At 40.6% G+C, this 12100-nt stretch overlaps 1 protein-coding gene across 4 annotated transcripts in view; it reads right to left on the reverse strand.

Moving 5' to 3' along the window:
• CTDSPL2 (CTD small phosphatase like 2) overlaps positions 1-12100 on the reverse strand; it is a 39475-nt gene that overhangs the window by 18919 nt on the left and 8456 nt on the right. For 2 of the 4 annotated variants that reach the window (XM_028705291.2, XM_028705290.2), the window contains one exon: positions 1781-1988. The exons of 1 other annotated variant lie outside the window; for it this stretch is intronic. In XM_028705291.2, coding sequence (XP_028561124.1) covers positions 1781-1966 — 186 coding nt within the window. In that variant the 5' untranslated portion in view covers positions 1967-1988. Of the gene's footprint in view, positions 1-1780; positions 1989-7798; positions 7817-12100 lie in introns of those variants that run through there. One more of the 4 variants, XM_028705292.2, reaches the window with a different exon arrangement.

The raw sequence follows: 12100 nt of genomic DNA on the forward strand, positions 1-12100 counted from the left end.
GACTGGCTGCTTTTGTTACCTATATTTGGGGTACTACAAACTGAAATTTTCTAACAACCTAAAATGTTGCCTTTAAAAGTCTCCCAAAATCACTGCTTGGAGCTTTGTGTAAAGTTATTACTGGGAAACACATGGCTCTACTAAAGTATGAGCTTTTTACAAAATGTCCTGCATTCTGGTGTGAAACAAGAATAGGGTAGATGAGGAACTTTCTCTCTTGAGATAATCCCAATTAAAGTCTGCTCCATTGTCACCAACCTGAATGATGGAAATTTCCCAGGAAGTTTCCATTCTTATCACTGAGAAGACATGCTGAATCACTTTTCCAGCACCCTGGGAGGAATTCATCTGCACTCTTCTTATTGTTCCATCAACAAAATGACCTCTTCTCTTCTCCCACTGTGTGCTGTTCTGGGAGTTCCCTCCAGAGAAGATTGGGGGAAGGGGCAGGCAGGAGAGGAGGGAAGCCCCTTCCTGCTAGTGTTTGCATTGGGGGTTGCCTGCCCTTGCATTACATCATTCCAACACCAGCTACATTGGTGTTTATTTCCAGGTTCAATTTAATGTGCTAAAACATTTGGAGCCATGTTAGATCTGCCAACTCTCATAATAACCTACTTGAGATTAGCTTTATGAAATAGTAAGGACAGAGCCTTTTCAGTAGTGGCCCCATGTTTTTGTAATTCCCTTCATAGGGAACTTTACAAAGTCTGCTTTCTTGCTATCTTTAGGATTGCTTCCCCACCTGCTTAGCTCAGTAGCCTTGCAGCTTCAGGTCACTCACTGCTTCTTATTTTGCATGGGAAGCTTGCCCCCCCCCCCCCCGCAAAGTGAACTAGAATTCTAAGGCCATGCTAGCTTTGCTGTGCCAATCCCCTTGAGAAACCTCTCTCTATCCCTTCATAAAGTGGCAGTCTAGCTATCTCTAATATGAGCACTAGATGCCCCAGCCAACACAACTGGTAGGGCCACTCCACACACAGGCCTTAGTGGACGTGTTAAGATTTATTCTGTAAGGTCCAGTTTTTATTCTGACATTATGTTTACAATTTTGATTCAAAGGGACCAACATTTATACAGGTATAAAGGAGAATTCCTGGATGCCAAGATCCAAGTTTAGGGCAAGTACTCTTTGGTGAGAGAACCCTAACAGAGATTTGAAATCACAAAACATGCAGCAAAGTCAAGTGTGGAAATACAGGCCGTAGAACCTTAAAATGTGCCAGTTAAAGTGAGTATCAAAATGTCCCCTTAAAAGGCTTCTTTCCAAAGTTTCCCACTGGCATACAAAAACACCACACATTTGGTAAGTTAAAAACGACTTACTTATAAACACTCCAAATGTCAGATTCATGTGCTTTTCCATACAGCATTCAGAAAAAGTCACAGGAAGTAAAACTTAGCTTAGTTACAGAGTGGTGAAAGTTCCTTGGTTACTGATATAGGAAATCAAGAGTGGCTTGTGAGAGCCATGCAGTCTGAGCCGGAGCAACCAACTCAAAACTCTTCACATGGGAGCTTCTCAAGTAGACCCTTCCAAGTTGAGTGAAGCTGGGCAGGACAGCTTGCTCTATGGTCTTAACCCCTTCATGCATTAATTAGACTTAAGCATGTTGGTTATGTGAGGCTGCTTATTCCACATACAACTAATGTGTTTACATTTCTTTTTATTGTGAATTTTTGTGGTTTTAAAACTTTTTTATGTAAATCCCTTTTGGGAAGACTGTGGTGATAAATATTCCATAGATAGATTAGCATGATCAAAATATTTGAAGCTTACCTTTGGGGTGCTTCCTTTAATAAACTTTTTGATTGAAGATAATAAGCCTGTTTCATTTTTCTGAGGTTTTCCTCCCCCAACAGGTAAGCTCTCTTCTACATCTGAGTACTTTCTCTTCACCCTCAGTGCACGCTGCGTGTGATTTTGATTTGACTGCTGAGAAGCTTTCCGCGTTCTCAGCCTCATTTTGTTGGTATCACATGTAAAACTATAAGAGAACAAACACCTAACATTAACCAAAGCCCAAGAAGTACTAATCATCTATGGTTTTATAGCACTTTCAATAATTAATCCAAAGCTGGGGTAACTGTTTTTCTTTTTTAACTAAGTATTTTATTTATTTAAAATAAATAAATGAAATGCCACATGCACAACTGGTTTCCAGCTCCCTAAAATGCTAAGGCTGGCATGTAGGAATTTGAAAATTCAGCCATTCCTGGCTAAAGAACATATGTTTGAGTCTCCTACACAATATTTGATCAAGATCAAGACATGAGAACTTGAGGGGTCAGGTACCCATCTCATTATCCAGGTGAGCCATATTTTCAAAGGGGACATTAGCACATGCTCAGGATATTTGCAACATTTCTATCCAGAATCTCAACATGCCTTTCAGCAGGACTCTTCATGGATGCTGCTCTGGAGTGGGTCTTCTAGCAAGAAAGGGGCAGCCGTTCAGAACTGAGAAATCTAAAGGATGCAGTTTGTGATTCTACTCTCACAAAAGAAAAACCTACCCCATACTTTGGGCATAGGGCCTGTCTGACTCCCAGAGATCAGTATACCTAATGGTTGTAGAAAATTTCATGGGTTTCTAAAGAAGAAGTTAAAGCATCATCTCCCCATTGCCATGACAAGTTAGCCACTGAAGAAAACAAGGCAGGCTCCTTCCTGCAACTTTTCTGCCCTGACCTGGAACAGGGTCATTGGTCTTACTGGCTCTTTTCCCTGAAAATAAGTTCAGCATGACCAAGAGATGTAAGTACGGAACTGAATAAAAAATTATTTTCTCTCATTTATGTGCATTAGGACGCATACTGACAAGCCCAGTCTATCCCAGCAGAGCACAAGGAAAAATACCAGGCAGTTTATTTGTTTGCTGCATTATCACTGTGCAAAGTAAGGTGTAAAACAGCCATGTCCTAATCACATTCTAATTGAACACTTATGTTTGAGAGGGCAAATGGAATATGTTACTTTGTACATCCATATTCGCAAAAGGGTAATTCAGTGACTGGCACCTGAACACACACCATATCAATTTCCAGCTCTCCTACACACTTCCTGCATGGCTAGAGGCAAGCCACAACCTGTCAGATCCTCTGCTTACCATCTGGGGAACAAGTATGTTTGTGTGGCCCACCAGAGGGAGGGAGAGGAAGCGAGCTTTCACTAATGTTTGTAAGCTGCTAACAACAATGAGGAGGGAGACAAGTCTGCTAAACTCCAAGAGCACTGTGCGAAGGGTATCTAACTTTGCCAAAGTTAACAAACCAGTAAAAATATTACATCATGAAAACAGTATGCTTAGGTAAATGGGCTTCCATTTGTCAGTGTTGATAACTTCAACTTCTACATTTATAAAACACAGGACTACTCTGTGAACTGATTTTCTATAACAATTGTGGTTGTTGTTTAGTCGTGTCCGACTCTTCATGTCACTAACAATAAAAAGCCTTAATTAGGTATAATGTCAATAAAACTGCTAAGAATCACCACCCATAAACAGAGCTGTGAAATCTTAACCAGGTAAAGTGAAACACAAAGGTGTAGTCTTGCCTTAATTGTTACTTTCCATTTGAAGTAGCTAAGATAAGGAGCATACAGTTTCATGCTGAAACTCTTTAATTTTAAGTTAATTTAAAAGAAGCAGTTATTGCATGTGTATGGGGAGGGGGTGTTAGGGGAGGAGGAGTACCTCTGGTAGGGACACATTGTGCTCTTTCTGTGGTAGTTTGTCCACCTTTGGTCCTCACCCTGCACTCAGCTCTCACCAAGGTGGTGCCAAACGTATTGCTCTGTTTTCCTTTGGACCACATCAGCAAGCTAGAGAGGGGTTCTTATCATCTGGGCCCAGGACCTCCATACACACTGCCCAGGCTTGTGCCCTGTGGAGGTCACTTCAGTGCTGCTAGCACAGTGGTTTGATTTCACTCTCAGAGGCGTTCTCCATTGTCTCTCAACAACAGAGTGCATTACCCAATTATAAAACGTGCCTTGGGAATTTTGTTAGGATATTATTAACAGGGCAAGATTCAAGCAATGCCAAGTCTTTTAATGTCCCATTGGTTTCAACAGGACAGTGTTATCTAAAACAATTCCATTGGAATTAATGAGGCTTCCAGGTGTTTGTTGGAATGTATCCTTAGTTTGGGGAAAACCTGAGGGGAAAACATATTACTACCAGTCCTCTATCCAAAAGGTGTGAAAGGGAACACTGCACTTCTTTACAGAAAGCGATAGAAGGTAGGCTGCAAACGTGCACACAGAGTAAATGTTTTTGAATGGGAGATTAGGTGTCTATATTGAGAGAGCATGAGCGTTATCCTCTAAGCTGCAGTTCATTTAACTGGGCCGACTGCTAGTGCCAGAGTGTCTTTGGCTTACTTCACATCCTGGCTATCAAACCTCAGTTATAAATATCCTTAATGGACTTAGCAACAGGTACCTACAATCCTCTTGATGACAGAAGTTTGTTTTCCCATTACCTGATGCAGCCAGAACACAAGGGCTGTTTTGACTTGAATTGCACACAAACAAAACACAGAAGAATCAGCACAACATTAAATATTTGTGCTAAACACGTTCACTCAATTCAGACATTTACTGGTAGCCCACCATGCTACCATTTGTGCTAAACACGTTCACTCAATTCAGACATTTACTGGTAGCCCACCATGCTGAAGGCGATTGATTCCTCACAGAAGTTTTATGCCTTTAACAGTTATATGACGGGCAGAAATTCAACTGGTGCAGCATTCCCTTCCACAGCAATGCATATATAGCACTAGTTAAAGGCTGATAAGCCTGAAATTCTAATGGGAAACACAAGACAAAGAAGAACTGCCTGATCTGAGAAGGTACCTCATGCTCTCTTCCTATGAGACACAGTAGTGAAGTGTGTGCAGTGAATTCCAGGTTCTATCAGATCTGAGCTGCTTTCCATAATTAGACACGAGGCTTCCTTTCTGGCTTGCCAAAAGTTTGGAGCAGCGCACTAGCAACCAACAAAGAATGTTGCTACCTGTACAACTCTAAGAAATGCTAGAAAATCAGATAATAGTGACAGAGGGCAGTAAAGAGAGCTGCATCAGGATGGGGAAATGTGTAAAATATTTCTTCCATATAATGAAAGACATAGAGAACTACTGTATTTACTTGAATCTAACGATCACCTTTTGGGGCCAAATTACGTGGTGAAAATTAAGGTGCGCATTAGATTCGATGGAACATTTACATTCACCAGCAAACACTTTTTTTGGTTTCAAGGTTCTGAAAATTGAGATGTGCATTAAATTCAATGGCATATTAGACTCGAGTAAATACAGTATTATTTGTTATATACAACTGTGAAATTCCCTTCCTATAAAGAGTATGAACACCTTTCAGAAACATATCCTTTTCAACAGGCTATAAGATTGGTCCCAAACTAGTAAAAATACCTTTTCTAACACCTCCTTCCATAACATTACAAGAAAAGCTTTTTTTATCTGCAAATGTGTTTGCAGTTTGTGTCTCACAAACACTGAGCAGAGTTCTAAGAGGCCGATCAATCAGCAGGAGTTCGGAAGTCGTGTTGTAATTGGCAGCTGTTGCTGCCTGTCACTCTAGAATTGTGTATTTCAGCCCACCAAGCATAGATGTGTGGAGGCTGGAATTGGGAGGCATGAAGCAATGTTTCTATGAATATGCCAAGTCATACAAAGCTGATCCCTAAAACATGACACTCGATGAATTTTGACAGATGCTACAGGTACATCAGTGGCAGGATAGAGTCAAACTGCCTGCTTTTCCTAAGAACATGGGTTTGAGTTGGAAGGGCAAATATAGTCCCAACTGGAGCTCCATCTAGACTGCCTGTGATATATCAAGAAGTGTGGTATGGTTTCTGCTTGAAGTGGAAATAGCTACACTTCCAGTGTAACACCACACATATTTCACTGTAAGCTTCACTCACTTTCACAACACAGAAACACAGCAACAACTGCCCATATGCCAATTAATGTCTAAGTCCAGACCTGGCCAATGAAAGGATGCACTGAAGCTGCATCAAATTGAAAAGAACAGGGCTTCAAGCATTAATCAATTTAGCTGAACATTCATCAACCAATGAAGGGAGCAGGAGGGCTTTAAATTGTTGGTGCAAGACAGAATGACATTTTAAAAACCAAATCCGTTTTGATTATTTAAAACGAGTGCGGCATAGCATTTTCTACTAGTGATGATGAAAAAGCTGTTAATTAAACTCTAATTTATCTATATTCCCTTCAATATCCACAAAAACACTATTTGTAATATCCAAACGTAAATAGATTTAATCCATCTATTGACATTAAGATGATTAGACAATTAAAAACTTTGGACAGCAGCAAGTATGATTCCACAAAAAAGAAATGGGTTGAGATGAGCTTTACATTATCATATTCTTGTACACTTCCCCCCTCCCCCACCAAGAATTTTAAGATCCTGCACTGACAATTCACAAAACTTTGTTAAGTTGCAATGCCTAAGTCCAATGAACTCAGCAGGGCTTCCTTTTGAATATATATGTGCAAGACTGAACTGTTAGTGGCTTATAAGTTTCAGCAAAACCTGTGCAGTTCCTGTTGGGATTCAGGAATGAAACAGCTGCTCCTGGAGACATTAAGCTCTCTGGATTTATAATCCATAGCACTGGACATGCAGAAGCCTATTTTTGGAAGTAATTTTCCTCTTGTTTCAAAGCTGATGTAGTATAGCCAGACTGCTAAAAACTTCCTGAATGTGCCCTTTAGGTTTTTCATGGGAAGTCATGACCATAAATAATAATTTTATTGGCATCTTTAATTGCTTACCTCAGGCATGTTTGTAATTTTGAGCAAAACAAAGTAATTATAAGACTTAACTGGCTTAATTTTTGTGGTTCCCAGGCATTTATTCTTACACTATAAGCTTTATCAGCCAGTAATTATTTCTGCCTACTATTTAACACTTGGTAGGCTAACAAGTAAGGACTAACTGGCATACTACACAACACACAAGTAGGAAGAGTCCTGAAATGGTGTGGGAGCCAGTGTAAAGTTATCTTAGGCATGGACTTGCTGCTGTCTGAATTGCAGCATCTTTATGGAATGAATGCAAGAATCACCGTGCTGGGTTTTGCTGGGTTTTGTTAATGGTCAGGGGTACCTTTACCTTTTAATGAAGTTTTTAAAGGGTTTTGGGGTACTACTGACCTCTAAAACAGTTTGTAGTGATATTAAGGGAAGTGAAATGTCTACTATGAAAATGGACAAAATATTCTATTTTCACCCTTCATGTGACTTTCTCACAAGAACCACTACTGGTCTAAGATTCTACAGAGATGAGAAATATCTAAAATATTAAACATAATTTTGTGGAGTTCTTTTGACTTATGTGTATAGTGTTTGAGTATTATCAGTCTGAATTCTCTATGGTAAGCAGAGGTGACCCCCAAAGCTGTAAGAATAAGGCATACTTTTCTTTAACTAGGCTCTCTCTCTCTCTCTCTCTCTCTCTCTCTCTCTCTCTCTCTCTCTCTCTCTCTGTGTGTGTGTGTGTGTGTGTGTGTAAGAACCACATGGCAATTCATGGCTTATTTTGATTGAGGAATATCTAGAGAATGAAGTTGCAGAAGAATAGCACAAAAGTGTTTTCATTTTTTGTATCACTGTTGGGATATTTATTTATATAACCTCCAAACACTAACCGGTAGTTAATGTCTAGCCCACTGTGCAAGCATAAAAAATAAGTCTAGTCTATTGTGACCGACCAGAATGTTAAAAATAATTTCCTTACTCCAAAGAGATGAAAACCTGTCCAACTCATTCAAGTCTCATTCTGTGATGTTGTCGTCTGTTACCATCAACTGGAAGTTTAAATAACCTCTAAAATTTAACAAAGGCACTCTTATCTTTTTTGAAGATTTGCTTATGCCCAGAGTGCCTACTACTGGAGGCAGGCATTTGTTCTTCCCATGCAGCAGCAGCAGCACACTGAATGGAGAAAAATAAAACAGGCAGCAGCACCTGTCAAATGGCAGCAATTTGGGAAAAAGACAATGCAGAGTGTTGTGGCAACTTAAAGGCCTAACAGTTTTATTATTATATAAGCTTCCATGGGCTGCAGCCCATTTCCATCAAATACAAAAACTGTTCTCTTTGAATATTATACACATATATACAGAGGGGGAAATTATAAACAGTAGGGCCTTGAAATGCAGGAAGGCTATCACATGTCTCTACAAAGCTAAAATGTATATGACACACACACACACACACACACACACACACACACACACACACACTTCACAACAGGAGTAATTTAAATAGTAACCAATTGAAAAGCTACAGACACTACCCCCCCCAAAGGGTAGTGAAGCATCATAGAATTGTAGAGTTAAAAAGAACCCACTGCAATACAGTGGTGCCCTGCAAGACGAATGCCTCGCAAGACGAAAAACCCGCAAGACGAAAGGGTTTTCCGTCGCGGAGGCGCTTCGCAAGACGAATTTCCCTATGGGCTTGCTTCACAAGACGAAAACGTTTTGCGAGTCTCGCCATTTCCCCCCCGCTTCCCCCCCCTTTTTCAAAGCGGCTAAGCCGTTAATAGCCTTTTAACACCTTAGCCGCTAAGCCCGCTAAGCCGCTAATAGCGCTAAATCGCTAATAGCGCTAATCCGCTTAGCCGCTAATGGGGTTGCTTCGCAAGACGAAAAAACCGCTAGACGAAGAGAATCGCGGAACGGATTCTTTTCGTCTTGCGAGGCACCACTGTACAAGAATCTCAACTAGCTCATACATGACAGGTGACCATCCAACCTCCAAGGAAAGGGAGTCCACCGCCTCTCAGGGGCGTCTGTTCCACTGTCAAACAGCTCTTACTGCCGGAAAATTCTTCCTGATGTTCAGCCACCTCTGATTCCCCTGGCTTTCCACCAACTTTTAAATAATATTAGTCATCTGTATGATGTGGCGGGGTGGAGAGCCAGGGGTCTTTAGATGTTATTATTTATTAAATATATTAATCATTTTCAAACATGACCAAAAAAACCACAAAAAGTATTCTAAGCAAAAAACAACAATAACACATACATTAAAACCAGATTATTTTTAAAAAAAAAACTTGTCTAAAAGATAATTTTATTTTTTTAAAGCTAGATTAAAACATTCCACTATGCAACAAGGCCATAGATAATTAAAAGCCAAAGGCCTGGTGGAAAAAGTTTGCATTTCCTTAACAAGTATGCTCACCCATGCAAAAAGGCCTGGTGTCTAAAGCCAATTAATCTTAAGTGATCCATCAGATTCTACATCAATCTTGCCTCCACCTTCTCCCCAAAAGAAAACAGTGTGCAAAGTTCTAAAAGTAGCATGACTTGTGGGGAAAATTGAGTGGAAACTAAAAAATGTAATTCATCAGAGACAAATGCAAAGCTTTGCACATAGTGAAGCAAACATATATTCACAAACAGTAATAAGATGGGAGATACAGTCATACCTTGTGTTGTGTCCACTTCATGTTGTGTCTTTTCGCGTTACGTCCCGCAGCAACCTGGAAGTACCGGAACAGGTTACTTCCGGGTTTCGCCGCTCATGCATGTGCAGAAGCGCGAAATTGCGCTTCGCACATGTGCAGAAGCACCAAATCGCACCACGTGCCTGCGCAGACGCAGCGCTTCGAGTTGCAGGCATTTCACATTACGGACGGGCCTCCGAAACGGATTCCGTCCATAACACGAGGTACCACTGTACCCTGCTTGGAAACAGCACATATGAAAAGGCTGCAAAAGGCCTACTGTGATTTTAGGCTGCATTAATCAAACCACAGTTTCCAAATAACAAGAAGCAACAGTTCCACTTTATTCTGCATTAGTCACACCTCATCTGGAATTTTATGTCCATTTCTGGGCACTTTAAAAAGGGGTGTGGTACATTGGATTAGACTTTTAGGGCTGCTGTCATTTTGTTGTATGGAATTCATGTTGGCCTGTTTTGATATTACTGCTTAACTTTGATTTTATGTATTTCTACTCTGAGATCTTTCAGCAAAGGCAGACTATAAAAATGGCAAATTAAAAAAACCATCAAACCCGCTTCCAATCTATGCCTAATCATCAACTTTTTAGATGACTTTGACCAAGCCAAATAAATTATACTCCGTTCAAACTATATTTTAAATGTTAAATGGGATTACTAATTACCTGTCTCATATGACTCAGTGGCAATGTTCATAAGGCTATAACCATGGTCTAGAACACGTTTGGGGAACCTAAGGTCTATGTGCAAAATGGAGCCCCCTCCAGGCCCCTCTATCGAGTCTCTGGCCACACCCCTTCTTCTCAGGCCACACCTCTCACAAGCCCTATTTCTGTAGTCTCCTCAAGTGTTTGATTGGCTGGAATGTGTCCTTGAACTGTGATTGCATGGATGAAAATATGTGAAGGGGTGGGAAGAGACACTTGTAGAAACCTCTGACTTTGCATGGCTGGAATGTAGCCTACTCTACAAAGGAAAGAGTAGCATCCTTTGCCCCACCTACTTTTGCCTCTGGCATGCAGACCCTACAATTTTTTCCACAAGAGAATGTGGCCCTCAGGCTGAAAAAGCCTCCCCGCCCCTGCTTTAGCATGATGTGCACAAGATGGAACAATCCCAACAGTGGCATCATCAGCCCACATGGCCTGGAAAATTACTCAGACTGCATTTTGCTTCACTCTGCCTGAATCTTATGACAATAAACTCTGGTTAGTTTAACAAGACAACTTCATAACCCATGGTTTGGAATTAGCTTGTTCTAAAACTGACAGGAGCTTGCTATAAAACATAAGCCAAACAAGAACCAGAGATTCAGGGGCAGTGAAACAAAACAGTCAAAATTGTTTTCCATGCTGTGTTAAGGCAGCAGAAAGGAGAGAGCAATGCAGAAGGCTGAGGTTCATCCCAGCTCATGCACATCATGCTAAACCACAGTTAAGTGCAGGAGTTGCCAACAATTTTGAAATCACATGCGCCAGTGAGTGATCAGTGAATATGTACAAGGAGGGTAGGGTTAGCTCTTCCCTCCTTGCGCTGCCCTCCTTATCATAATAATGCACCCCTACAGCCTGACACACAGCTATTTGGGAGCTAGCGCAGGCTGGCTTACATACGTAGGATGGTGTCTGGGGGTGAGCCTCTGCCAGAAGCTGCTCTAGGAGAGTCAAACATTCAAGGAAATAGGGAAAATGACTGGGCATTCAGCAGTGTGTAGGGGCAAAAGGAGAGTAAAAAAAACTGGCAAGAAACATTTGGTGGTTCACATGTACCGACGAGCTGCCCATTTGCAGCCATGTAAAATGTGTAACTGCAGCCTATGAAGTAATTATTGGACAGTACCTACCATACCATGCAGTGTGAAATAAAAGATACACGAACAATTTTCAGATTAAATAAGAAAGTAGTTATTTCACATTACTGAAGTGAAATAATTCTTACAAAATATAAGCTAGGAAAGGTATCTAGAGATGTTATGGGAGCTCAGCAGCTTCCAGCTTCCATGACCAGTAATAATTATTCAGTTACCTCTCTCTTTGTGATCAAGAAAGGGCACAAAGGGGGCACAAAACTAGGATTAGGGATCTTTTCAGAAGCTACATCTATTGGGGGGGGGCATCATCCTCTGGCAATCATGTATGTAACTTTCTTCAAGGTCATGTTTAAACCTCATAGATTGTTGTCCTAACTGTTCTGTAGAAAGTGACATTTTTTAAATAACATGTTAACACTACAATGAATGTATATCTATCCAAAACAAAAACATAGTGTAAGAATGACCCCTCAGGCCCAAAGACATTGAGCAACTTGTCCTCGAGGTCACACAGCATAACATTAATTTGACTCAGCTCAACTGGTTGCTGGTCATACTTCCTACTAATTTCATTAAAACTAGTTTCCAAATAAACACACTTAATACTGCAGCCTAATAGAATTTTGTATTAAAAGCTAAGTCACTGATTAAATAAGGACCATTGAAAGCACACAGTCTAAAATAATTATAGGAATACTACTTTGTATGTATTTGTACAAAGTACATCATGAAAAATGTATATGCCTGAATCAG

This window comes from Podarcis muralis, chromosome 14, assembly GCF_964188315.1.
Source record: "Podarcis muralis chromosome 14, rPodMur119.hap1.1, whole genome shotgun sequence".
Lineage (NCBI taxonomy): Eukaryota > Metazoa > Chordata > Lepidosauria > Squamata > Lacertidae > Podarcis > Podarcis muralis.